Source organism: Nannobrachium achirus, assembly GCF_963921795.1.
Source record: "Nannobrachium achirus genome assembly, chromosome: 4".
Classification (NCBI taxonomy): domain Eukaryota; kingdom Metazoa; phylum Chordata; class Actinopteri; order Myctophiformes; family Myctophidae; genus Nannobrachium; species Nannobrachium achirus.
Window position 1 is genome coordinate 22,864,791 of NC_137813.1, and position 27,877 is coordinate 22,892,667.

Below are 27,877 nucleotides of genomic sequence, written 5' to 3' on the forward strand. Positions count from 1 at the left end.
CTTCATGTTGAGTCCTGCCCCGCATCACATCACATTCTAATGTCACTTTGGCCCCGTGTTGATCGACAGAAGGAGCGTGTGTTCCTCTCTCTGGCCGTGGGATAAACTGCGAATTTACAACTTTCAGCTGGATATCCTCCACTTTTTACAGGTGCGTTTGCGATGTTTTCTCTGTCTGTGCCGATCTCTATACTATGACAACGGTTTGTAATTAGGCTATAATTATGTAGCCTACCTATACTGTAGTCTGTTCACTGTTGGCTGCCGTATCAGCCTACATTTCTTAATTTGATTTGCTATCCATTATGTTGGAGATAATGCAAAATGTAGCCTACTGTAATTTGAAATGTAGCCTATAAACCTTTTCCCCGTGTCTACGATTGTGAAGAATAAACCAAGACTGCCATTGGCTTCTTAGAGAGGCATATAGTCTATGCATATTTTGTAGATAGCCTAACTATTATAGGTTCCGTAAATCGCGCCTAGTTTGAACTCCATCAGGGGTTTTGACTATCTGATTTAAATACAATCACATTCACACACATAGCCTACACAAAAAGAGTAGCTAGTCTATTCGTTTTTTTCATGACTTAAATTATAGTTCCTTCTGTGTTAACAATGTTGGTGGAATATATAGACCTAATATATGACGATTATTTTATTATTATTATTATTTTTACAATCTTTTTTTTTTTGCCTACTCTATCTCTTTTTTGTTTGTTTAGACTAACTTTTCACTGTTTGGCCTTACATAGGGATGGGATGTTTAGTCTATTCACAATATTGCAAATAGAATAGGGCTACAGTATAGATGGATAATGGATCGAGTGTCTGCTTTTCTTTTTTCTTCTGTCTTATAGTATCAACATAAAATAGGCCTATTAACATGGGACTTTTCTTTCTCTTTATTGCATTTTCTAGGTTTTTGGGGGTCTGAGATTGGCTCTCATTGCCTCCCCCTAGTGGACTTATTGTGCATTGAAGAACCGTGATTCAACAACACAAGGAAAAGACCAATACCATCAACCAACCTTTGTTCTATTGAGAACAGAAGGAAACGAATCCGCCAGAACGGACTTTAAAATCCAAAGACATTGTTTTTCTCCCTGAGGAATATCATTCTGTGTTTAACATTTTTATAGTTTTTGAAAGAGAAATCATGCAGCACCTAAGGACTATATGACACCCTATCAGTGGATGTAAAAAAAAAGCAAAAAACAAAACACGGACAGAAGGCAACAACTTCCCAAGACAAACATTTTATAAACATGGCTACGGAAGCCACCCATGCCGCATACGCTGCTGTGGCCCCCTCTGCGGTTCCCATCGCCCCATCAGGAGGGTACCTGGACCGGATGTTCCGGGCATATCAAAGCAATGATGTCATCATGGAGCATTACAACTTCACGGGCAAACTGAAGGAAAACAAATACAGGGACGGACTCAAACCCGAGGCCATCGCCTTCCTGCTGGTCTGCCTGCTCATTGTGCTGGAGAACGCTGTAGTGTTACTGGCTATCTGGAAGAATAAGAAATTCCATCTGCCCATGTACTATTTATTGGGCAACTTGACTCTCTCTGACCTGCTAGCCGGCTTTACTTACATGGTGAATATTATAACATCAGGGGCCAACTCACTAAAAATGACCCCCGTACTGTGGTTCCTGAGGGAAGGGGGTGTGTTCATCATGTTAGCTGCCTCTGTCATCAGCCTGCTGGCCATTGCTATAGAGCGTCATGTTACCATGGTACGGATGAAGCCCTACCAAGGCGACAAGCAGGGACGGATGTTTGGTCTGATTGGAGCTAGCTGGGTGCTGTCTGTGTTGCTGGGCGTCTTGCCCGTCCTGGGTTGGAACTGTATGGGAAATCTAGAACAGTGCTCCACCGTCCTCCCCCTCTATGCCAAAAGCTACATCCTCTTCTGCATCACAGTCTTCAGTGCCATCCTGCTCGCCATTGTGGTGCTCTACGTGCGCATCTTTCACATCGTCAAGAACAACACCCAGCGGCTGGGATCAGGTCCGCAACGCAAAGGCCTGGCCCGCAAGTCTCAGAAGTACATGGCTCTGCTAAAGACGGTCACGATAGTCCTTGGAGTGTTCATCGTGTGTTGGCTGCCGCTTTTTATTCTCCTGCTTTTGGACTTCAGCTGCAAGGCCAATGAGTGCAAAGTGCTCTTCAAAGCCGACTACTTCTTAGGCATCGCCATGTTCAATTCTCTCCTCAATCCCATCATCTACACCCTGACCAGCAAGGACATGAGGAAGGCCATCCTCAGACTGCTCTGCAGACACTGTCTCCTGACTAAAGATGGACAAGTGAAGAAGATTGGAATCCCTTTCCTGGAATGCAGCACCAGTAAGGCCGATGCTGCATCTCACAGACTGGAGGGCCTGGAGACAACAGTCTCTTCCGGAAACTTCACACCATCCACTATTAAAGCTTGGATGTCTAAGACATGACTGCTGCTCAGTGACTTAAAATACTGAGATTAAGTAGTGTGTTACGAACCAAGAGTTGGACCACCAATTCTCCCTGGTTGGTCCTCTAGTCTATATGATGTACTATTGAGAACACATCATAAGGAATGTCACTCAGCTTTGTCATTATTCTCAAGGACAGATAGTCAGAACTTTTTGGCTAGCGCTTCTCAATTTGCAATGACATATCCACAGTTCAAACTGTGAAATTTGGCACTCTATATCCTTTCATAGATGGTGAAAGACTGCACATCTTGGTTCTATGTACTTTGAGTTCAGATGTCAGGGCCACACGTCTACCGAACTGGCAATTTATTTTGTCAGAGTTTGGCTTTTTCAACGGAAAAAAAAAAACATGCTGAAGGTTTGACATAAAAACGTAAATGGATGATGTACATCAACAGACGAAAGCCAAAGAATCCAACATGTGTGGCACCCTTATCTCTTCTCCTCCCGTGGTCAACACATAATGACATGTTGTTGAAAACTCTTGAGCATCCACACCCAAAAACTGTAGCCAAAGCCATGTAATTTTTGTCATCTGTACTTGGGAGAGCGGGAATTCTGGGTAGGAGTCCCCTCGACCAAGATCAGAGGCTTGGTGGCTTGGAGATGCACATACCACGTCACATGGCGGAGGCTTGAGGTGGTTGTTCAGAGCTTTGGAGGTCCCTTCAACATATGTAGCACCAGACATGATGGGGAGCAATAAAGCTAATGATGGAGGGTTGTTGACGCCTTGCTGGTTTTATGGACAAGAATGTGGCGATCATATGCCAAACGTCCACGGTAGATTGTGGACAAAAACAAGATTCCTAAGAGCACTGCTATTGGGGAAACGTTTAGCTCTTATGCAACAAAGTGATATTTATGTAATATTCCTCCTGTACACTGTGACATTTATGATCAGGTTATGATTATTTTCTCCCACATAGTAGAGCATGTCCAAAAAGAAAACCATGCAATCAATGCAAGGGCTGTGATGTGGTACATTTTCATGCCGATTCACAAAATCAGATTGTACATAAAACATTTCTATTTCTGTCATACTGCCAAACAGTATACTGTGTAAATGAGTCTCCCTGAGCTTATCAGAGGTATAATCAAAGCTGTATTTAAGTTATGATGCCAATGTTTTATATGTACATTAAAATGCCAAATAAACATGACAATAATTGTTATTTTATTATATTCTGTGTACCCAAGAACTAAATACCTCATAATCTAAATAGCACATTTTATCTTTGCCTCTTTCAGTACGCTTTTAAAATGTAAAATTATCAATCTCGATCTTATGAATGTAGTTATTTTTGTATACAACAGTGGCCAGACAGTCAAGTATTTCTTTTCTTTACTAATATTCTTTTTTTACTGTAATTCTTTACTAATAAGAAAAAAAATCTCTTTAATTAGCTAAATTTACAATTTAGGAATGCATCCACGTATATATTTGTTACCAGCTATTCAAACAAAAAGACATTTTCAACATCTTGGAATAATGCTATTTAGAAAGACAAAGACTACAGTATGTCAAAAAGAATAACACAGAAGGGCACGGTGTTACAACCCTGTCTCTGAGGAGGCATGCGACTGTGGTTGAGATACAGATGAATCAGCAGCAATGGGGTACACCCTATGCCAGTGGTTAGCCCGTGACCCAAAAGAAAGATTAGACGTTTGTCGGGGAGCCAAACTATTGTGTTGTGTGCTTGTAAGTCTGCTATTTTCACTACTTCTTAAACATGTTTTCTAATTTATAGAATTTCGTAGATTTTTATTTTATTTCTTCATGAAATTACTGGGGGAAAAAAAGAAATTTATTTAATTCATGAAAAACTAAATGTAGGAAACCAAAAACAAAAGGACCCATAAAAATCTGTCTGTGACCCACAAATGTGTCCCGACCCACTGTTTGCAATGCCCTACTAGAATTTGCATGAATGCCTACTTGCCTATAAATGACCACACATGGAACTAAATGGCTACGAAACCATAGCCTAGCACAGCTATACAATCCACCCATGTTAAAACAAGGAGGGGATGATACTGCAGTTAGTTAGCTGCATTAGTATATAGTTTGGCTATGCCAGGATAACAAAACCATACTACAGGGCAGTGGTTCTCAACCTTTTCAGGCCGCGAACCCTCAAAAGAATCATATTTGAAATGGGGACCTCCACTCTAACAAGCACTTGGAATTGTAGGAGTTGAGGCATTGCATTTAGTTTGACTCTGTTCCACTGATAAATATTGTGAAAAGAGACAATCTACAAGTTCACAATGCCTCGCAACGCTTGTAGATCAGCTATTTTCAGTTTGTCTCCTTATATTTGACAATTTGGCAGATGTTTGACCAGTGTAGTTTGTTGATTACTTTTGATGCAATAATGATAATTTTTAATATTACTTAAATTGTCACTTTAATGTCACCTGGGGACCCCCCAAAAATGTGGGGACACCCTTGGAGGTCCTGACCCACAGGCTGACAACCACTGCTATAGGGCACAGGCAATGAAAATATAGTTTCCAAAAGAGGCACACAAGGGTAGGTAAACATAGACTGTATTATCTTTAACTGCATTGACAGGCAAGTGACATAATGTGATGTATCAAGCTTCATGTCAAGACCTCTTTTTCCATCGTAACATAAGTAGGCTTGAGTTCCATTTGTGACCCCAGAGGTTAGCGCTGCAGTTTATCAAGCGAGATGACAAGTGGCGATTTCAGTGTCCTTAAAAGGCACATTTCAGCCACTAAACTCTACAGCTGAACAATATCTTCATTCCAATCTTGCCAATTTGTCTGTCTATCCTCATGGTCAACAAAGTTAAAGAGACATTAATGAATCTGCAGTGACACCTGGTGGCAGAAATTTCAGCAGTTTATTAAAAATAATAAAATATGTTATACACAGACCCACACAACTCATATCATGATGTAATCCTCTCCTCAATAGTCGAAACCCCAATTAACAAAACAGTATATATACAGAATACAGGTGAAAACATTTGAACTGTCAAGAGGAGACACCATCCGAAGCCTTCCGATGTCTTCTGAACTAAACAGTGGTCTACCACTCAGTGCTTAGAAGGGTCCACAGCTGGTTGCTGACTTCAAAAGGAGATGCCTTTGAGGTATCCATGTTGATGGGAGTGGCCAGGTCAGCGCCATAGTGCACTAAGAAGAAGAGAAACAGATAATACTGAGTATCCACAAAAACAGTTTAGTTGTTAGGATTGAAGAGAAACTGATTGAGGGTAAATACCTCCTTTTAAAATGTTTGGCTCCGTTTTGTATTCCCACTTAATCTTGGTTATGTTGTGGTATAACTGAGCAATGTGCCTGATGGAGGGGGAAAAAGTTAACAGAGGCCAGCAGTTCATCAACAACAAAAGTACAATTGAATTTAGGCATCTTAGTAAACACTTTCATCCAGAGCGACTTCATGGAGTACCTAAATCAGGGAACCCCTAACTGCTCTGAATGAACAGGCAGGCTTATATGGCTTATGACTCCGCCGTACGTGCAAGTAAATGGGTTGTAAAGTGCTACATAGTACATACATTGTACAACACAGTCTAAATACAGTCCCATTTACCACTGAAGACATGGATTGAGAGAATTCAATATTACAGTTTTTCTGTGTACACCTCTTAATTCCTTTGGTGTATAACTGTATACTATATTGTTTCGATTGAATACTTTGTCAGAAATGCAAACAGCAAGTGACACAGTAAGACATTAAGGCCAAAAGGATAACACAAGCGGTCCTATATCTGACTTCATTTGAAACACCGGTGTAATGTACCGATTGTGAAATCTACATTTCTGTCTAGTCCCGAGCTGTTGCCAACACAAATACATTTGTACTTAATACGTTTGCTCCATCTGTTATGTTATCACTGAAGGCAATGCTACCAGGCAGTTGGCTAACCAGAGAACATTATGACGATAAATGATAATGGGACTCACTGAGCATTGGGGATGATCTCTGTAGTGCCTTCTTCCACCTCCTGCTCCAGTGTCTGAATCTCTTGTTCAGAGGATTTCAGCTTTTCTAGCTCCCTCTGCAGGAACCTGGTGGGAGGGCAGGTTAAGAAACAAATAACAGTTTCTTCCCCCCACCCCATTGGTCTAAAACAATTATAATAAATAAAATAAATAGCTCTTAAACCACTTATTCCCCATAATGCTTTGTTGTGGGCTGAAAGGATTTTTGAAAGAATTGGAAAATAAAAGTTAAGTGGTTATGGCCTAACCCTAACCCTAAAGCCCTTTGCACACAGGCGCGTTTAACCGCACGGATAAAACGGACAATATCATTTTTTGAAAAGAAAACAATGATTCTCTATGACCTCATGCACACCGGCTCCGAATTAGCCGTGCGACGAGTGGCTGCCGCCGTGCGTTTTTTTCTCGATCGAACCCAGTTCGATTCGTGCGTCTTGTCGCATGCGGTGAAAAACTCATCACTCCTTTTATGACTCCTTTTGGGATCCGCAGCGCCGATTCCGCACAGCATTGCACACCAAATCCAATGCGTTTTATTCATACAGCAAACGGAAGAAACGCAACTGTCCTGTGTGCAAAGGGCTTAACCCGGTTATTAACACCAGTAAAGAATGAATGCACACAACAGCATTAACATTCACTACAAAAAAAACCTACGGAAAAAAAAATAGGAAATCTGGGGAGGGAACCTATTGCTAACTTTTAAGGAATCTATTACAAAAAGAAAAAAAGGGCCCACCAATTTATCAATCACACTCTCTTACATGCTATATATTAAGGATACATAATTTCCGAGTCTTTATTTTGGCTCCTTTCTGTTAATTTCCTAAGCTGCTCATCCAAACTCTCAAGCTCCTGCTGACGCTGGGTTCTTTTGTCTTCCATGTCCAGCAGCTTCTGGCACACATTCTGCTCAGACAGAGACAGATCTGGATAGAAATGGCACATTAGGAGATGACATTAAAACTAAATCTGTATTAGAACTGGTACAGGAGATGAGATTAGAGAATTGAGATAACTAGAAACTATTCAGCAGTACAGTAAGATCTCTGCCAATGTGTATAAAGCCCAACTCTGTATTACTTACTCGGTTATGACAATTCTTTGTCTAAACTCTAAGGCGGTTTCATCCATCCATCTAATTTTACACACCATTAAAAGGATCCCTGGCTAATACGACAAATATGCCTTAATACATTATAATTGTCCTCTATAACTACAATGTAAAATTAAAAACAGCTTAAATATTTTATTTCTTTAAGAAATAGCTAATCTTTCACTCAATAGGGGAAATGCCCATCGCAAGTTGATGTCATAAAACCATGTGTGGTCTATCCCTATGGAATTTATAATGACATCATCAACTCTCGATGGGCATTTCCCCTGTTGAGTGAAAGATTGGCTATTTCTAGAAGAAATAAAATATTAAAGCTGTTTTTAATTTTACATTGTAGTTATAGAGGACAATTATAATGTATTAAGGCATATTTGTCGTATTAGCCAGGGATCCCTTTAAAAAAAAACGCTAATTTCTTTGTCGTCACTTCCAATTAAACTTCTGCATCTTATATACATTCGTCACTTCCAATTACACTTCTGCATCCTATACAAATTCTTTCTCCTGCTACTGAACAATACAACGATTCCTATCAGAATAGAGCTATTTTACACTTGTTAAAAGTAAAATACCCTACCTTTAATACAAAAACATATTCAAATTGGTTCATTCCTACTTGCCATTTAGCATCTGATTAACAGCCTCCTTCATTTCCTTCATTTCTTTAACGGATTCCTTGATTTCAACAGTCACCAGCTCCTGGTCTTTCGCAACATGGCTTTGGTTGATAAAGTTAATCAAGTCTGTTCCCGTCTCCACCAAGTCCTCAAAACTATTCTGAGCCATGTTTGGTGACAGCGACGTTACCAACTGCAGAGGTGACAATTCTGACAAAACAGGAGAAAATGCATGTTATTGTTGTGCGGTTTGCATCCCTGCTGAGAAATACCTTCATCACAGAAGATGTCATCATTATTAGGGATGAGGCCGAATATTCGGCACCGAAAATTTTCGGCCGAAAATGGCTAAAGGTCTTTGCACACTGCTGCGTTTTTCGGGCCGAATATCGGAGTGATTTTCGGAGTGCGTGAATAAAAAAATCAACCTCACGTTATGTCAATCACGTTTGCACACTGCCGCCGGTTTCGTATTTATTTTCGGACCAGGTTTGATTTTTTCCGATTTTCGCAGCTGTTGCACTGAGTCCCTTGCTCTCTCTCCCTTTCCTCTCTCTCTCCCTGGCCTACAGCTTTCGGATTTCCAAAACGCAACGAAAACACGCAGTGCAGTGTGCAACCACCTTAAAAATGCATTTTCGGTTTTCGGCTGGATAGCTTTTAAAACCGAATAGTTGAGCACCGAATAGTGTGAAGGACAGGGTCAGGGGTCCTCAATAGGCGGACCGCAGTCCATGTCCGGACCGCGGCACATTTCTGAGAAATCTCCGCACAGTTGTATCTGACGATCGGACTGACTGTGTGTGATGTGTGTTTGTGTGTGTGTGTGTGCGTGGGTGTGTATGTGCTGATTGTGCTCATTCGCTCAAACACATACACAGGCTCACAAGACACACCCCTACGCCAATTTGCAAGCCCACAAAGCGTCGCGGGTGCAACGTGCTGTGGGCTTGTAGATCAAAGGTTTTCCTTCCCTCCGAGTCTCCGACGCAGTCTGCTCTCCATGCTGCTCCCCCCCCTCCCCTCTCCTCTCCTCTCCACACACTCATGCCGCTCACTGCCTTAAAAAAGTTGCTAAAACCTCTTGGAAACCATTGCTCCCACTGGATTAATAACTTAGAGATCTTCTACCTTTGGCTGTTCAATTGGAGAGGACAACAGCAACACATTAATATCCACGATGTAAGGCTCCAACTGCTTGCATTAGACGAGAAATGGTCGCGAAACTCGCGATGCGTGATCATGCGTCTTTAACAATGTGATGTGTCGTCGCATATTATTGCCAGCTATCCTAGGCTGTGTTAGGTTAATAACTATGACTCGTTGACCCTGATTTGACTGGTCATTTGACATAGTCAATCAGCACAGTCAGTCTGGCTTGTGCAGTACGTGTGTCAACTAACTGAATGTCAAGTAATCCTCTCCCCCTCACGCTAAGTTCCACTTTATTTTCCATTCTGAACGACAAGCCTAATATTGCATTTATGCTCTTTAGTTTCCAATAATTAAACTATAAGCCAGTGTTTTATTGCTACACAATAAATGTAAATAATGTAGCCTACTCTACATGCATAAATAATTATCCATCCATCCATCTTCAACCGCTTATCCAGCATCAGGTAGCAGGGGTAACAGTTCCAACTGAGATTTCCAAAGTTCCAAATAATAATAATAATAATTAAAATAAACAATTCTAATGATTATAATAAACATACATACATACAGTACATACTGTATAAATGTATCCGCCTTATTTCGCCTTCGCCTTTTTTTCGGACCTGGACCTGTTTCAAAAAAATATTTCTGGACCTTCAAGATTTGTATTTGAGGACCCCTGGGCCCTAGATCATTTTGCAACATACAGTATGTGCATTTGTTGTTGAAGGCCTGGCTGTTACAGCCCTTGTGTTTACAATAATATTTTGTTGTAGGCCTAGATCATTCTGCAGTTTTAAGCACCTTGTTCTGATGCACTTTTATCTCTGTAGGATACTACAGAAATAGTTGCACTATTTTGACTTTGTTTTATGCTAACATTGCAAAGAGAAAATATTTTATTTTGTTGTGTGCATTCAAAAGTGAGAAATAAATGTTTTATGGAACCATATGGTGATTATTATTTAAGTTAGGGTTTGCCATAATCAGGTAGCTTTACAACAAAGGTACAGCAATGGTACAAACATTTATTATACAAAATAAATTATATACATGTATTATTCGGCTATTCGGTATTCAGTATTCGGTGGAATGTATTCGGTTTCGGCCAAGAATTTTGCTTTCGGCCCATCCCTAATCATTATAATTCCTAATCAATAACCATCTCATTATTGTCCTACAAGTTATGTATGGTGACTCCAAGCAAATAAACTACATCACAACAACAATAATACAGGAATTTACAGCATACAACATTATGTATTAAAAAATGTGTCATCATTCAGATCAGTTCGTTCTCTGCACACACGCACACGCACGCGCGCACACACACACACACACACACACACACACACACACACACACACACACACACACACACACACACACACACACACACACACACACACAATGGAATAAAAAGCTTTACGGCTTATTTACACAAGACACAAGAACCCTTTATGTAGGCTATCTCAGCATTGAAAGACAGACGAATAGAACACAGTAGGCCTACTATGCATAGGATAGGATATGATATCAACTATCAAGATAATGTCTGGTAGGCAGTACGATTGTCTCGGCTGGGAACTGTCTGGGAAGCAAAATACAGTTTCTTTACCCCGCATTAAACGTACTAAAGCTGCCATGACAAGTAGACAATCCAACCAAATAAAATACGCGGTAACATTTTAAAATAAAAATGATGGGAAATCGCAGCTGTGGCTGTGCTGATGTTTATGCTGTATCAAGCTGTTTACGTTGTGGTATTACAGCCACAACTAGCGTGTTCAATGAACTGTTCATAACGACCAGAAAAAGCCAAATATCCGTGAACCCGATTTTACATACAACTGTCGAGGAATTTAAACAGGTCGTTGTGTGCAAAGAAACATCATGTTTCTGAAATGTACAAGAAAGTAACAAAGTAAAATACACACCTCAATATTTCTTCATAAGACTCTCTTCCGCGATTCAAAACTTCCCTGCGCGCGTGAACGTCACATCCGGGATGGAACTTCTTCTTAGTTCACGGGTTAGCATCTTTCTTCCTTGCATTACCGCCCCCTTCTGTCCATCCCAGTGCCCTTACTAACAATCTTTCCCAGTGGTTCTCAAACCTTTTAGGCCATGACCCCCAAAAGAATCATATTTGAACTGGGGACCCCCCCCCCCCCCAACCTGACAATCACTAAGAGTTGAGGCATTACATTTTGTATATCATGGTTCTATTGTGAAAATAGCAGATCTACATGCTCAAACGTCTCGCGTTACGAGGCGTTGTGAGCATGTAGATCGGCCATTTTCACAAATTCTGCCTCTAATATTTGACAATTTGGCCAATGTTTAATTTGTCCTTTCAGAGGTATTAAAAAGTCCTTCAATTGTCACTTTAGGAATGTGTATATAGGCCTACCCTCTATACTCTTAAACTTTATGTTGGTTTGTTTACTGTTGAGTGAGAAAACAGTGTTGCACATTAAGTTAGACCCACAGGTTGAGAACCACTGATCTATCCCACAAGAATGACAACTGAGTGAATTAATTCACAAATGTTATAGTATTTTAATAAGACACAAAGCCAACTGAAAGAGTCTTAACACAGGTCAAAGGATCCCAGGATTGCATACATTTATTCAACAATTCTCATATTAAAAAGAAAGTCCCTTTGTGTGAAGACAAGGATTCACACCAATGCAACACATTGCCACAGCCATTGGGGATCATGGCTGCAAGGAGTTGCATTGGTGTGGACTGACGTTATGACCATAACCATTGTCTTAACTGGGGAGGGTGGAAAAAAGGTAGGTAATTTGGAAAGCAAAAAATCAAGAAAAAAGAAATCAATGCACCTCCATGAAATCTATATTATTTAACACGAGACAAAGCAAGTTGAATTACATTCAGAAAAACGTTTATTTCAATTTGTAACCCTGAAATTGTGTATTGGAAATGGGGTATTTCAAAATTGGCAGTGTTTAAACTTTTAGCGTTTATATTAGGGCTTGTTCTATGCGAGTCCCCTTTTCAATTCACCAGGCAGCCAGGCAATTTTGTCTCCGTCAAATAAAGGCTACCAAATGTGTGTATAATCAGTAAAACCTGAATAAGAATGTCAAGAGGCTGTTGATATGTTGAATATGTAACTCCCCATTGGCAAAATGTGATTAAATTGGGAGAAATGTTAAAGTTTGACAGATTCAAAACCAAGCTGCCAACGCTTGAAACTGAATTAGATGACCATCACACTTTGCTTTTCTTCTTTTCCATTTTCTCCTGGTTTTTTCGTTTCTGCTTGTGAAGCTGTCTGAACAGCAGTCTCTTTGGGTTCAGTCCAAAGGCTTTGAGTCTTTGTCCGCTGAACTCGCGGCCACCCATTTTCACTCTTATGGGTCCCGATATCAAGCGGCCACCCCGAGGCCTGTGTTTCTTGTTGGGTGGTTTTGGCCCACCAGTCCTGCTATCACCCTCCTCTGCTCGACCTGCAGACTCCTCTTTGGCAGTGAGCGATTCAGAGTTCTCTTCAGGCTTCATCTTCTTCTTGGGAATTAAGAACTCGTCGTTGTCGTCTACATCCAGAAGCTCACTGACAGCTTTGCCCAAAGTCCCTTCTGCAGAGCTGCCACCGGAGACGGCCAGACTGGTCCCTGGTTCCCCGTCCTCCTCTGCTCCGCTGCCTTGCTTCTCAGCATTCTGCTGACCATCCCTTCTATTCTTGCCCACCTTGGACTTGCCCTTGGGCTCCTCTTCATCCTCTCTACAGAAAAGCAGTCAGAGAAGTTTAGGTCAAATTATTTGCTATAGTGCATGGCTGCATGTAGTAAAGGCAATTTCCGATCAGTACTCACTCGGTATAGAGGGAACCCAGAATCTGTCTCTTTTTGTTTTCGTTCTTTGCCCTCATTTCATAGTTCTTCAGATCACCCAATTCTTCCCTGTCAGACCTGGGACAATGAGACAGAGGGGTGAAATGATTCATCAAATAAACGTTCAGTAATCCATTATGGGTTAGTGATGCATCAGGGAAACATTCCTAATATGTCCCATTTACAATTTCCCAGAAATGAGACTGCGTGTCTAAAATGAAAATATTTTCCACTGCTGCGTAAAATGGCACTATGCAACTTTTTTAAATTAATATTGTTTTTCCAGTCTGTATGATATGTATGTTAAAACAATTTAATGCATACAATTGGGGTGGTTAGGTGGTGTTTTGTCTCCCTGCTCTTCTACTGAGTGTCAAAGGTCATGTCTCACCTAAATACAAGATCTGACACAAATGTTGACTTGATGGTCAAAGCAAGCAGGCAGGCTCTATTAGCTCAATGGTAAAAATTGTAGCACATGTGCAGGAAACCGGGTTCAAATCCAGGGCAGAAGAGGTAAGTTTAGTGCAGCTTTAAAGGCCCACTTCACCTCTGGGACACCCAGATCCTATTTTATTGTTGTTGGGGACACGATCAACACAATCCTGAGTTATCTTTTGTGTTCAATCTGTGTTTTGAGATATTTTAGTATTTCAGCATGACTAGTGATGCATTTTGCATCATATGATGCAGCATGATGCATCAGACAGAGTAGCTTGTATAGCTACAGGGTCAAAGCTAAAAAATCAAACCTTGGTTCTATATGTTCTAGAGCTATGAACTCTGTGATCTATACATTCATCCAATTCTGAATGAATGAATGATTTTATCTGGAGGGCCGAATTGTCATGTGAAGCTTGACCAATCCTCAAAGTATGGTCTCATTGGACATTTTTAATCATCAGACCGGGACGGACGTTACACACATATTCTGGATGTACGGGACAGATAAAACCTGTTCATTCTGGACTGGAATGACCATATATGGACATGAACGGGACACACATGGGACACACACGGGACACACATGTACGGGACAGATAAAACCTGTTCATTCTGGACTGGAATGACCATATATGGACATGAACGGGACACACAAAGCCACTCCTTGGAAGCGGCTTTCACCGCTTCAAAAATACCAAGATTGCAATCAAGTGAGTGGCTAGCCATCATCAATTTCCTGATTCCTAAATCTATCCGTTTTAAAGTGAAGGGTAGCATCCTACCTGTACATGCACGTCTTCTTCAGAGAACACCAGCGGTTCAGCTCCTTCTCATCAGCTTTCAGGACCTTTGGGAGGGAAACCAAGTCTTCCATTAACCTACAGAGTTACATGTAACCAACAGCCACATTACATCTTGAATATGGCATGGCATGGTCAGTCTAATATCACTGGCGGATTTGTCTGGTCTTCAGGCTAGAATAGAGAATGGTTCTTAAAACATTTTCATTTCAAGGACACCCAAATTGTCTTTCATGTTTTTGGCCACGGACCACCATTTGAGAAGATGTTGTGGTTGTGGCAGGGACCTCCATAAGAGAGGATTAAAAAAAAAAGAATAGCAGCTAAAAATGAACAGCATCACAACACATTGTGAGCGGCTAGGGTTTTCATTTTGCTGAGGCCCCCCTTGGAACCCCCCTAAGGACCCCTGGCTGTCTAGGACCCCATTTTGAGAACCAATGGAATAGAGCAGGGGACTTCAACAGGGGGTCCGGAACCCCTAGGGGGTCCTCAGAGTTACCACAGGGGGTCCTCCAAATCATTGTGTTTTAAGAACTTTTTTTTTTCTACACTAACCACTTGAACCCTAGTATCCATATTCTGTGTGGAATATTAGCCAAGAATAGCCGATCTACAATCTACAACGCCTCACAGCACGAGGCGTTGTGAGCTTGTAGATCTGCTATTCTTGGCAAAGAGGTTTGGTGTAGACTAGAGTGAAAAGAAAAGCAGACTAAGTATTGACGGTTCAAGTCGTTCAATGTCTAAAAAACCAAAAACCTACACTGATGATATTGCTATCAAACAAGTCTAAGCTGTCTCAGAAATCTATGAAAATGTTTAATCTGCAACAGAATTGTATACAATATGTAGTAGGGGTCCCTGCTTCATCTCTCTCTCAGCTAAGGGGTCCTTGGTCTGAAAACGTTGAAGACCCCTGGAATAGAGCATAAATAAACCATTCATACAGAGGCATTTCACAATTGCCCAAAATCCAACTGTTGTGTAGCTTATAAAAAACTAAATTGGCTAAAAACTCACGTGGGAAAAATCTTTAAAGGCCGGCTTCATAAGTTTGGCTGGCATTCATTTATTCTTTCCATGCATCAGACAAATTAATAAAGGCTTTTTAACAAGTGTGCCTTGGATCTTGCCAGTTTAGGTTTTATACAACCTACTTTGTTTGGATTCAATGCATCTGCACAATGCCCTCCAGCTAACGCCTTTACGTTTTTGACACCCGCCAGCACCACACAAAGAATCATCCTGACTTTGTGCCCTTTGATTTCACAGTTGCTGTTTGTCCTCGTCTGCTCAGAGAGAAGATTAAAGTGAGATCATTCCCTGGTCAAAGCTTTCCCCGCAGGGCAGCAATACCAGGTCACACACTTAAGGCTCATCAGTGCAGGACTAGGGGACCACAACATTGGTAAAACATCTACACTCACATCAAATGTAAAAGAGTTCTTCTAAAATGGCACGTTTATCAAAGCCAAAATATATTTTCATTTGAGTATAATCTTAAGGCAAGGGTCTTCAACAGGGGGTCCTGAGAGTTACTACAGTGGGTCCTCCAAATCTGGAGTGTGATTTTTTCCCCTTTTTTAACCACTTGAACCCTAGCGTTCATATTCTGAGAACTTTAGCCAAAAAGACATCACAACGCGCTGCGAGGCGTTGTGAGCTTGTAGATCGGCTAGTTACGACAAAGAGATTTGGTGTAAAGGGGAAATACAGAGTGAAAGGTCACGTTTATTAAGTATTGACCGTTCAAGTGGTTAAATATCTTAGAACACAAATTGACATTTATCCAAAATACACTGATGATTGTGCTGTCTAACAATGACACTATATGGAATCTATGAAAAGGTTGTGGGGGTCCTTGCTTCATCTCTCTCTCAACTAAGGGGTCCTTGGCCTGAAAACGTTGAAGATCCCTCTCTTAAAGGATAACTCAGGTTTTATGACACAAGGTGGCTAGTCTAGAACTATACATGCATTGATTTCATACCTCGTCTGTGCTCAGGCCAAAGTCGTTTGGCAAAACCTGCCTGTAGCGGAAACGGCAGGGGAGGTCATCAATGATGTCTTCATAGTCCAGCTTGTAATACTCGTCCAGGTACTGCTCAAAACTCTTCTGCTCTGAAGGTTGCATGCAAAATATGATATTCCATTACAAATGGTTTGGAGGTGAAAAGTTTCCAGAAGTACCTAAGAATCATGCCAAGAAACGGCTTTATTGTCACATCACAGGTTTATAGAAGTAAAGTGGATGAAATTCATTTTTGTGCATTGTTCCCATCATATCGTTATAGAAGAAAGAGAGGGCAAGTGGGGAAAGGAGCTAAACTCAGAAGCTTTTATCTCATAGGCATGATGAAAATGTATTTTTATTAATCTATCTATAAATGCGACAAATCTCTGTCTGTCTGTCTGTTTGTTTGTAATCCGCGTATCTCGAGAACCGTTCGTCCCACCGGCTTCAGATTCGGCACGCGCGTTCCCCGCCGCAGCGCGGAGTGCAGTGCCGGGCCTCGACCCGACCCGACTCGCGGTTTTCCGAAACCGGCGCAAAACGTTCGGAATCTCCTTATGCGGAGCTGATTGTTGACATCAGGCTGTTCCGGAGGAAATCGGCGCAAGCGCTGAGTCATTGTGACATCACTTCATAAAAGGCTCTGACATCACGTACGCCACATGAGTCAACACAAAATCTCTGTGAATGTGTATGTATGTATGTAATCCGCGTATCTCGAGAACCCTTCTTCCCACCGGCACGCGCGTTCTCCAGATATGGGCATAAAGTCTGACATCAGAGTTTTCTGCAACCGGTACTGTGTGTGCAGAGATCTTCATATATGGGCATAAGTGGACAAAGACAAACAGATGGTCAAAACGGGTCCTATGACAACAGGTATATTGGGGTTTGCATTAAAGGGTGGGGCATTCATGGGGTTTGCATTAAAGGGTGGGGCATTCATTCCCTATTTCAAATTCGGCACGTGCGTTCCCCACCGCAGCAGGTAGTGCAGTGCTCGGCCTCGACCCGACCCGACCCGATACACGATTTTCTGGAACCAGCACGAAAGGTTCGGATTCTGATGTCTGACATCAGGATTTTCCGGAACTGGCACTGTGTCTGCATAGATCTCCATTTATGGGCATAAAATGGATGCAGACAGACAAATACAGATATCTCCATATATGAGCATAAATGGACACAGGCAAACAGATGGTCAAAGATCTCCATATATGGGCATAAAGTGGACGCAGACAGACAGATACAGATATCTCCATATATGGGCATAAATGGACACAGGCAAACAGATGGTCAAAACGGGTCCTATGACAACAGGTATAATGGGGTTTGCATTAAGTTTGTCTCCTCCTCCATCTGTTTGTCTGTGTCCCTTTATTCCCATTATGGAGATCTCTGTATCTGTCTGTGCCTCCGACTGTGTTGCAGACACAGTGCCGGTTCCCCCTTTAATGCAAACCCCATTATACCTGTTGTCATAGGACCCGTTTTGACCATCTGTTTGAAAAAGCGACAGAAATCTCATATATGGGCATAAAATGGACGCAGATAAACAGATATCTCCATATATGGCATATATGGGCATACAATGGATGCAGAATCACAAAGATCTCCATATACGGGCATAAAAGGGACACAGACAGACAGATACAGAGATCTCCATATATGGGCATAAAATGGACGCAGATAGACAGATATCTCCATATATGGGCATATATGGGCATAAAATGGACCCAGAACTATAACTGCAGTGATCTCCATATATGGACATAAAATGGACACCGACAGACAGACAGATACAGATATCTCCATATATGGGCATAAATGGACACAGGCAGACAAATGGTCAAAACGGGTCCTATGAAAACAGGTATAATGGGGTTTGCATTAAAGGGCGGGGCATTCATTCCCTATTTACATTGTTCCGAGTTGGCCAGGTAGTATATATAATTGAATTATACTTTAAGGAATCTGTCTGTTTAAACCACTTTTTTCCTCAGAGGGGTTGACCCAATCTGAACTTGCATGGGTATGGGCTAGTGTTTCTATAACGTTGTTTCCGTTTTGTAATAAATAAAATACATATACGACTTACAATTAGAGGCATGAATGTGACAGGGACTCATTGACTCTTACTCATTGACACTTACGAGGATCAAATACAGGCTTTTCTTTAGTGATGACCTCAGCAAAGTGAGACTTCTTTCTCTTCTTTCCCATCTGCGGGGCATCCTCTTTCTTCTTCATCTGCCTCTCCTTTTTTTTCTTCTTCTTGGAGGCAGTGTGCTGACTGGGGTCATAGTCTGCATCCATCTGTTTTCAACAGATTCAAGATCATTAGCATCAGACAACCGGCATCAACAAAAAAGGTTGTTCTGTCCAAACATGGGAACCTCAAACCAAGGTGTCTCACAATGAAGTCTGCGTCCTCGCAGTTTGGATCTTGAGCTTCATGCTCCCCTTCCTCCCCACCGCACTCTTCCCCCTCTCCTGTCCACGTGTCCCAGTTCCAGTGTTCTGTAACGCACGCAAGAGCACACACGCACACGCGCGCACACACGCACACACACACACACACACACACACACACACACACACACACACACACACACACACACACACACACACACACACACACACACACACACACACACACACACACACACACACACACACACAGAAACAATAGTCACATCTTTACAGAATGTCCGTTGCAAAGAGACCAATACATTACAAGACAAGTGGTTAAAGCTGATAAGGCCTATTTTATACTTTAAACATTTCTTAAATAGTGAGTAGCAGATCTACAAGCTCACAACGTGCCATGTGTGTCATGTCTTTTTTATCTTGTAGAGTATACATACATAGACAAAAACTTACCTTCAAGTTCATCATTGTCATCAAACTGGGGCTTTTCTCCTTCTTCATCACCATAGTATTCATCATCAAACAATTTCTGCAGGAAGATAAAGGACAACAAAACAAAAATACTCAGCTAACAATGATTGTAAGACAGACTCCTTCTGTGCATGACTCTATATGCACAGGACAGGAGGGAGGGTGGTAAACTAATTTCCAGGGATGGATTTTGGGAAGTAAGACCCACAGCTTATAATGTACACATCAGTGTGGGGCATTGACATTTTACACTGTGTACGTGAACGTGATCCAAGACTAACACTCATTACATTTTAACTATCAACCTACAGTATGCAATTAATTTACAAACTTCAAATAATAGTAAGCGCTCATCTGAATTTATATGAACCCAGACAGAAGTCATAAAATAGCTTGTTATGGTTTGACTGCTGGGTAAACATTTCCATTTTATAATAACAATATTATTCCATAGATTTTTCTATCTGTCAATGGGCTGTTGTTTGCTCAGAGGTTTCAGCAGTGACTGCAGCGTTTCCACCTGCATGAGCTGGTCGTGATGCTGGGGGTCAAAGTCTCCCTCCAGGTCCTCCTGGTTGAAGGCCAGCTGCTCGTTCCCCGTCAGCTCCTTCAGCCTCTGCAGCTTCTCCATGATCTCGTTGCGCTTCAGGTTCTTCAGCTGCTTCAGCTGCTCCTGCTTCTGCTCTTTCTCCTGAACACGAGGAAATGCAGCAGCGGTAGTTTATAGTTTATGCAGGACCAAGAGAATGAATAGTACAAGAGTGTGATTAAATGCTTATGTCCCTTTCTCTCCAGTGTTGCATATCTGCATGTCTATGTTATTATAGATGCAGATATAAAAACTACTATCTGGGCTCCCCCTGAGTGAATGTCGAAGGGTCCTTGGGCAAGACTCTGAACCCCTAGTTGCTCCCGGTGAGTAGGTTGGTGCCTTGCAAGGTTTCCTCCGCCACCGGTGTATGAATGTGTGCGTGAATGGGTGAATGTAATGCACAATCTCTGTAAAGCGCTTTGGATAAAAGCGCTATATAAATGCACATTTACCATTTACCATTTACTAGCTGATAACAAAGATCATAGTTGACCTACCGTATACCGATTATCATTATTATTATTTTCTCTTGCCAGGATCCATCCTGACCGTCAACCTTTACCACAATGTAACAATGAAAGCAACATCCATTTTTTTTGTGTCCAGTGTATCTCTCTATCCAGGCGGCCCAATGATCAGAGCAATGGTCCAATACAGAGTCAGTGGATGAAAGGGCCGTTGCCAGATACTCAGACCCACCTTTATCTTCCGCTCTTTCACCTCCTCCCGTTTCCTTTTCCTCCTGTCGTCTTTGGTGCGGACGGAGGTGGCAATGTTGCGAGGATAGGTTTTGATCTGGACGGCGTCTGGCTCCTCAAAGCGGAAGTTGTAGCTTCTCTCAAAGTCCTCCTGCCGCCGAAGGAATGACTCCCCTTCCTCATCAGAGTCCTCCACGTCATCTTGGACCACTTCATCATAGGTAGGGATCCTTCAAACGCAGCCAGGAATAGTTACAGTGCAGTCAAAAGGAGTGGAAAAATGTGACAGGAAAACTCAAAACTAGCTAAAGTTGGCAAATTAAACAGATGAATTTACTGTAGTATTTTGTTTACTTGTTTGCTCACTTGATCATATGCTATTTCAGAAATGGCCTGTATTTCCCTGTGTATAACATAAATGGCAAATAACAGAAAGAAGGAAGTAAAACACTCCCTTCTACAGTATATGGTGGTTCAGCTATACTATGACTTGTGAAAGTCAACATGTAGATGGGCGGTCAACTGACCTGTCATTATTATCTTCATCGTCCAGGTAGGATTTGTTGAGGACGAAGTCTCTGAGGAAGCGCTCCTTCTCGTCCAACTTCGGGTCATTCCAGTAGTCCCTCAGGTACTTCTGTCTCAATGCAAACATATCCCTGATTAGTAGTTTGCCATCACCACATTCAATACTGTTCAGTCATCTATTATTTAAATCAATCACAGGCATTTACAATGTGATGAAATGTGAAGCTTTGTTAAGCATGCTTGAATCCTACTGAATACGCACTTAAAGGGAGACTTTGTTGATATTTAACTTGAATCCTGGATGATGGAGGATGTGTGTAAATCAGACATACAGTAACACTTGTTGCCAATGCTTAAGCTGACAAGAGAGAGCTCTCAAGACACATTTCCAGATGTCCTCCTTACAACAGAACTACCGGTATATGACTCATATTAAATATTGTCAAAATCGCCTTTTAATATTATTGACCATCACACTCAATTTCCTTGAACCAGGACTCCAAGCTAAATCTTTTTTGGGTCTATGTACACTTGCAAGAAAAGCACATGAAGACTTTACAAATGGAAAAAATGCCATACTTTCAGTCACATTACATTACACCAATATAACTTCAATGTTCCATTCCATTTCAGTACATTGATTCTCAATCTTTTCTCCCTTTCTCTGTTGTCTCATTCAGTGATGCACACTCACCATGTCCTGCACCTCTTCTGGTCCCTCCCAGTCCTTCTGACCTTTCAGCCACTCCACATAATCTTCCTCTTCTTGATCCTAGACACATGAGGGATGTCACACCAATGCCAACAGTGAATCAGCTGCTGACCTGTTATGCATATCTTAATAATTTCACTGTAGGACGGAACCCTTCTATGTCTAAAATCGTTTATTTTTATGAACCTTTGTCCCCATGGATGCAATATATTTGTAAAATTAGTCATAATCTCTAGCTAATACCTTTCTATAGTTAAATATTTATACAACCCACAGACATAACAACGTTCAAGATGGGGCACCTGTTTTGGTTATGACATTAAAGGTGAAAATATTCGAACATTTTAATATGTTTTAAAAAATTCACAAAAATACATTTGCAGATCTACATGTGAGCTTGTAGATCGGCAATGTTAGCTACTACTGCCCGAAAGCAGTGACTTATAAAATAAGGCATTGATTTATGAAAAAACATTAAAAAAATACAGAGATACAAGGTTTTTCCCGACAGACGTTATACATTAGAAGCCATGTGGTACACATTCCCGTCCTCCACCGACTGACCTTCTCTTCCTTGGTTTTAGTTCTCCTGGTTAAAAGCTGGGATTCTCCCTCACTGTCCTCTTCATCACTCTCCTGGACAATCTTACGGAGGCTGGAGAAGTGATGGGCACATCATTACATTTACATAGCTGCACACTCGTACCTGCCGATGCCAATAGTTTATTGTGGAACCACTGCTCCATCCTATGTAGACAGGTTGACCATACCTCCCAAAATCCTCAAAACCCTCAAGCTTCTTTGAGTTTTATCCTTTTGACAAATACGCATGTACAATTATGTATATATATATGCATTTGTTTATCAATAAAAACTTCAATCAAACCTCTCTTTCAGCTCCTTCTGCTCCTGAATGTAACTGGGAGAGGCAGCTCGCTTTAAAAAAGGAAAAAGACATAGTGAAATCGCTGGCACCATATACATACATTAACATTTCTCAATGAATATACTGTAATAATAATGCAATCCTACCTCTCTTCTTTTGGCAGCCTCTTCATCATCGGACTCTTCTTCTTCATCAACGTCATCTTCATATTTACTGTGAATAAAATATGAATCAGCTGGTTGTATGTCAGTCGCATATCTTTTAAACTTAAAGGCAGTGGACATTCAGCCACCATATGACATAGGGCAATGGTTCTGGCGCCCGGCACCTGAATGACATTTCCTTTACAGATGCTGTCCGATGGCTGATTATCCACTTCCTATCGTAAAACTGTGTACAAGAGTAGCTCACTTACCCTCCCTTCTCTAAGATGACTTTACGTTCATAGTCCTTCAGATACATTGGCTTAATAGCTTTTGAGGTTGAAGGTTGGCTTTTGCTTGTGGATCCATCTGTATATAAGAGATTGATAAGTGATTTACTGACAAAAAAGAAAACAACACCCAGGCTTTGTACAGATTTCAAAAAGTAAAATTCTGAAAAAGATTTAGTCAAACTTTTCCCGAGAAGAGCAAGATGCAAACTTTGATCCATAGGGAAATGTTTAATGCGTCCTACATTTTCCAAATTTCCCAACCTCAAAAATATAACATTCAATTTCATATTTTAACTCATACCCTGCCACGCCCGAGGAACCCGAGAATGGCCGCCATTTTGATTTTTTTTTTTTTTTTTTTTTGGACCCCAAAAACGTTAGTAGGCATGATAGCGATCGCGAAATTGCTTGTTTAACCCCCATACAACCCCCATACAACTCAGGTAGCAGACCTCCAAGCTCACAACAGTGTAAAACATAGTGGCTGCTATCTCATGAATGCCTGAACGGATTTCCATTCGGATTCTTTTGTTTGAAAGCTGTGAGCAATCTGGACACACGTGGTGCATTATCTAGGCATGGGTGTGCATGATCCGTGCACTATGAATTACATGGAAGTCTATGGAGACAGTTTGGCAGGATTGGAGTACGAAGGTATTGTTAAATGGCAGCAAATGAGTTAAGGAGGACTGGGTATAAAATAACCACCATCACAAACACAAAACAGTTGTGCATGTCATAACATTACCGTCTTCTGTGTAGAACGTGGCATCTTCTTGATATATCTTAGGGTCTTTCTTTTTTAGCAGTGACAACGTTCTGTAGAAGTCCCTTTCAAGTTTAGGGTCAAGTTCCTGAAAACAAATAAAGTAATGAGAATGATTTAATGTGAGTGAATGGTATTGGTGTTGCATTATGTTGATGATCATCATTTAGTGCACAGGCTGATTATGACACCGCACAGGTTATGAAATGGTATAGCACATACTACATACAGTATATACATTTTACATAGACATTGCACTAGGCAGGGGTTGACACTAAGGTCTCAGAGGCACTTGCCAGTAGGGCATGTTCAGGTCATGTTCGACTTGCCCGAAAAGTAAATTGTGCATTATAAAATGATGAAATTTGAATTATGGTTCAATTTAACTTTTAGCTGTGCGATAAAAACTTTCATACCAAATTTTGTATCCAAATACCTAAATAGCTATGATTGAATGAGCTTCACACCCAGTTTATATTCTTAAGTGTAGCAACAGTGAAAACAACACATTATAGGTAAACAGTGCACTATTCCACAGACCAGAAGACAGAGTGCTCTGGCCACGCTCAGTTGTTGTTTAGACAGAAATCACATGTTGTGTTCATAGACGGTTGTGTCCCCTTCTCAAACAAGCACTTGCCCCGTCGTGCAACCTGAAAGCAAACTCCACCTGCCCTAAGGTTTTATTTACCTGCCGGGGGCAGGTGGGCAAGCCTTAGTGTCAATGCCTGCACTAGTCTAGGTGAATGAGTGCAAATATCAATACAAGGAGTGACAGTCCTTACAGTGTAATAACAGTCCAATGTTCTATATTCCAGTATGCAGTGCGCCTGCTGCATACATTTTGGACATCATGTAAACAATAGACAAAACATCAACCAGCAAAATAATTATTAAAAGTTGATCACCACCAGGTATGCCCATATTTAGCCTTGAAACCTGCTGATAACCTGACATGTTCCAGGGCTAGCCCATTGAGCAAATCTCACCATGCTGTCACTCCAGTCAGTGTGTGTGTGTGATTGAGTGAGTGAGTTGTATAACTACTTACCACTTCACTGTCATCAGAACTAGAGTCTGATGAGCCTGACTCACTTTGATCAGCTTCATTTCCATACCGGTCCTTCACTACAGAAAGACAAGACATTGCATAAGGCTGTATACCCACTGTCGTCCAGGCAATTAATTTACATTTCAAAACATTAAACCTTAACGTTGCACGACAGAGAGGATCCCATATGCTATGGATGTTAGCATGATAGCTTACAATAATAACACACTTACGCCTTTGTAACTCTTCTTTTTGTTTGTATTTTTCATATTTCTCCGCGAACTTGGAATTAATCTTCAATTCCGAAGGGCCCGGCATGGTTTGATGTGTAAAACGTTTACTCTTATTTGAATAAAGTAGAGCACCGTAAGCATGAAAAGTAGTTCTTGTTGCTAAAGCATGTGTGTAAAGATCTGACTACCACTACCACGTGGTTTCCGGTGAACGGTTCATGAGTACTGTAGTTACAGTACACACATATGTCCACACGAGGGTGGACTAACACAACATTTGTATTGTTTTTAGTTTGTCGTACTTGACCTACTTGACCTTTTAAATTAGTATTAGGCTACGATGAATTGCATTTAAAAATAAATTAAATGAATGAATAGGCTATATTATGAACTGAATATCCATTAAGTTGTTTTTGTCCTCTTCAAGTTGAAGAGGACAAAAACAACTTAATGGCTTGTCAATGCTCCTGGATTTCCCAGGAGTCTTCTGGATTTTGACCCCATCTCCTGGGAATCTCCTGGATTGGCAAATCTCCTGGATTTTGTATCAAACTCCCAAAATTCACCAGAACACAGGAAATTACATCTACTATGTTATTGTAGACCCCCCCATTAGGGGTGGGGGCAATGCATGCAAGAAAGATTAGGTAATGACTTAAAGATGAGAAGTCATTATTAAAGATGTCCTTTGCTTCAGTCATCAAATCTGTACACCTACATTTGGCATTATACGGCTGAAATTGTACCCATGCTAGTAAAAAAAAGCCTGATAAAAGTATCAAACATGCACAAAATTCACCAGAACACAGGAAATTAAATCTACTATGTTAAAAGTGTTCTGGGGGAGGACACCCAGAACCCCCACTTTAGGGGTGGGGGCAATGCATGCAAGATCATATAGATATTCACTTAAGTAATGACTCACCCCCAAAATGACTTTTTTCCTATTGATTACTCATGCCAGGGAGTTCAATAATATTTTTTGTATTTTTTGACCAAAAAAATGATTAGAGTAAATTTACCCCCATTGATTCCGGATGCGTATGGGGAACCAAATGCATTCTGGAATCAATGAGGGAAGAGTTATTGTAATGAAATTATTGTCTTAATAGGAGTTAGGAATGCAACTAAAACAAGACATATTATTAAGTCTCCATGGTATGAGTAATCAATGGGAAAAAAAATACATTTTGGGGGTGAACTACTCATTTAAGGAAATTAATCCTGAGCAATATTATCTAAAATCTGAAAGAATTGGCATCAACACGAGTCGACTGCTTAAATATAAACCAGTAAGACTCCCTAATCGGGAGATAAGCAACCGTCAGGTCACATGTATACACAAACATAGGCCTGTAACGTGATTTTAGGGCAAAATCTGTACCACTCATGGAACACACACAGTTGTTTACTTCCATAGTCTACCCATGACACAGCATGACGATGGAGTTCTTTATCAATGGTTATCGGTCAGTCGCCCATAGGAAGTGTGTAAATATGGCACTAAAAACAAACAATATAGCTGGTGGGAAACATGTTGTTTGCAGAGTGAATGTTAATCTAGCATTCCAGGAAGGACATGAGCTTGGCATTGGTGGAGCTGAGGGGGAGAGGCTGTCTGATTAATAAAGAGTCTTTGAAGTCTATGAGCATGAGAACAGCAGCTTGCATAAGAAGAAATATATCACACATTGAAATGTCAAGGATCTGGCTTAATCTCCTACTTTCCAGGAATGTTGGATAGCAGATAGGGCAATAAACTAAACCGCTCCATACTCCATTTATTTTATTGCAACATACTGTACTCTCATTCTCAGTCTCGGGTCCTTGGTTTTCTAGGGTGCTTCAGATTATTATGGATAATTTGATAACATAAACAATCTTATTTTTTAGTTTATTTTATTCATTAAATTCTTTCCTGAGTCAACAGAGAGACATAATGGTCAAATCTATGTTCACATACGTTCTTCTTAAACTACACTTGCAGAGTTTACAATCTAATGTAGCAATCCTCCCACCACACCACACATAGATGTTACATCAATGTACTGTTTATGTGTGTGTGTGTACACACACACACACACACACACACACACACACGCACGCACGCACGCACGCACGCACACACTCATGCATGCATGCACGCTCACTCAATCACTCAAAATTCTGCACACTCTTATCTCTCATATACGCACTCCTTGTGAATGAAAGAGTGTATACAGATTGTGGATTTGTACATTCACGCTCATTCATTCAAACTGTAGGCCCATATCTTTCATGATGTGTTTGTTCTCTCTTGTTTTATCGGGATTGTCCTTTGTTGCCCTAGCAAGGTAATCTGTGAATTGAAATGTGACCTGACTTGACATACACATTTAGATATATGACTGACGATGGCATTATTATTAATATAAAACCAAGAGTTCAAGGGTTCCCCTGTTAACAGAGTACAATAAATACATTCACAGGTATCACAGAGAATCTGTCAAACTGTAAATTCAAAGCCATAAATCCATTCAGAAAAAGAAATACATCTGTTACTGCAACATCAATGTTTGGCAAATATA

General features: G+C 40.9%; 3 protein-coding genes across 3 annotated transcripts; 1 reads left to right on the forward strand and 2 right to left on the reverse strand.

Annotated features, from left to right (window-relative positions):
- Window positions 1–1,268: 1,268 nt before the first annotated feature.
- s1pr5a (sphingosine-1-phosphate receptor 5a) lies at window positions 1,269–2,719 on the forward strand (the record flags this gene model as incomplete). The annotated part of the gene is made up of 1 exon (XM_080724321.1): window positions 1,269–2,719. One exon carries the CDS (start codon window positions 1,269–1,271, stop codon window positions 2,463–2,465), a length of 1,197 nt encoding a protein of 398 aa, XP_080580447.1. The 3' UTR covers window positions 2,466–2,719.
- Window positions 2,720–5,546: 2,827 nt separating this feature from the next.
- spc24 (SPC24 component of NDC80 kinetochore complex) lies at window positions 5,547–8,397 on the reverse strand (the record flags this gene model as incomplete). The annotated part of the gene is made up of 5 exons (XM_080723154.1): window positions 5,547–5,660; window positions 5,749–5,825; window positions 6,456–6,560; window positions 7,279–7,423; window positions 8,232–8,397. 5 exons carry the CDS (start codon window positions 8,395–8,397, stop codon window positions 5,554–5,556), a joined length of 600 nt encoding a protein of 199 aa, XP_080579280.1. The 3' UTR covers window positions 5,547–5,553.
- Window positions 8,398–11,993: 3,596 nt separating this feature from the next.
- Window positions 11,994–25,468, reverse strand: kri1 (KRI1 homolog). The gene is made up of 18 exons (XM_080724706.1): window positions 25,311–25,468; window positions 25,078–25,154; window positions 24,009–24,114; window positions 23,240–23,336; window positions 22,971–23,037; window positions 22,825–22,874; window positions 22,503–22,593; window positions 21,921–21,998; window positions 21,226–21,335; window positions 20,700–20,928; window positions 19,929–20,099; window positions 19,391–19,466; window positions 18,924–19,027; window positions 18,661–18,823; window positions 16,484–16,614; window positions 14,473–14,537; window positions 13,229–13,324; window positions 11,994–13,137 (listed from the first exon to the last, which is right to left on the reverse strand). The coding sequence occupies exons 1-18, from the start codon at window positions 25,393–25,395 to the stop codon at window positions 12,624–12,626; spliced, it is 2,310 nt and encodes a 769-aa protein (XP_080580832.1). The 5' UTR covers window positions 25,396–25,468; the 3' UTR covers window positions 11,994–12,623.
- Between the last annotated feature and the right edge of the window lie 2,409 nt (window positions 25,469–27,877).

What these genes read in the sequence shown, in the direction of transcription:
- kri1 (XM_080724706.1), bottom strand. Translation starts at nt 25,395, where the DNA reads ATGCCGGGCCCTTCGGAATTGAAGATTAATTCCAAGTTCGCGGAGAAA. An exon ending in GTCATCTTAGAGAAGGGAGG is followed by an intron (nt 23,038 to 23,239) that starts GTAAGTGAGCTA and finishes TTTTATTCACAG; the next exon opens with TAAATATGAAGATGACGTTG. An exon ending in AAGAAGACGTGCATGTACAG is followed by an intron (nt 13,325 to 14,472) that starts GTAGGATGCTAC and finishes TCATTGTCCCAG; the next exon opens with GTCTGACAGGGAAGAATTGG.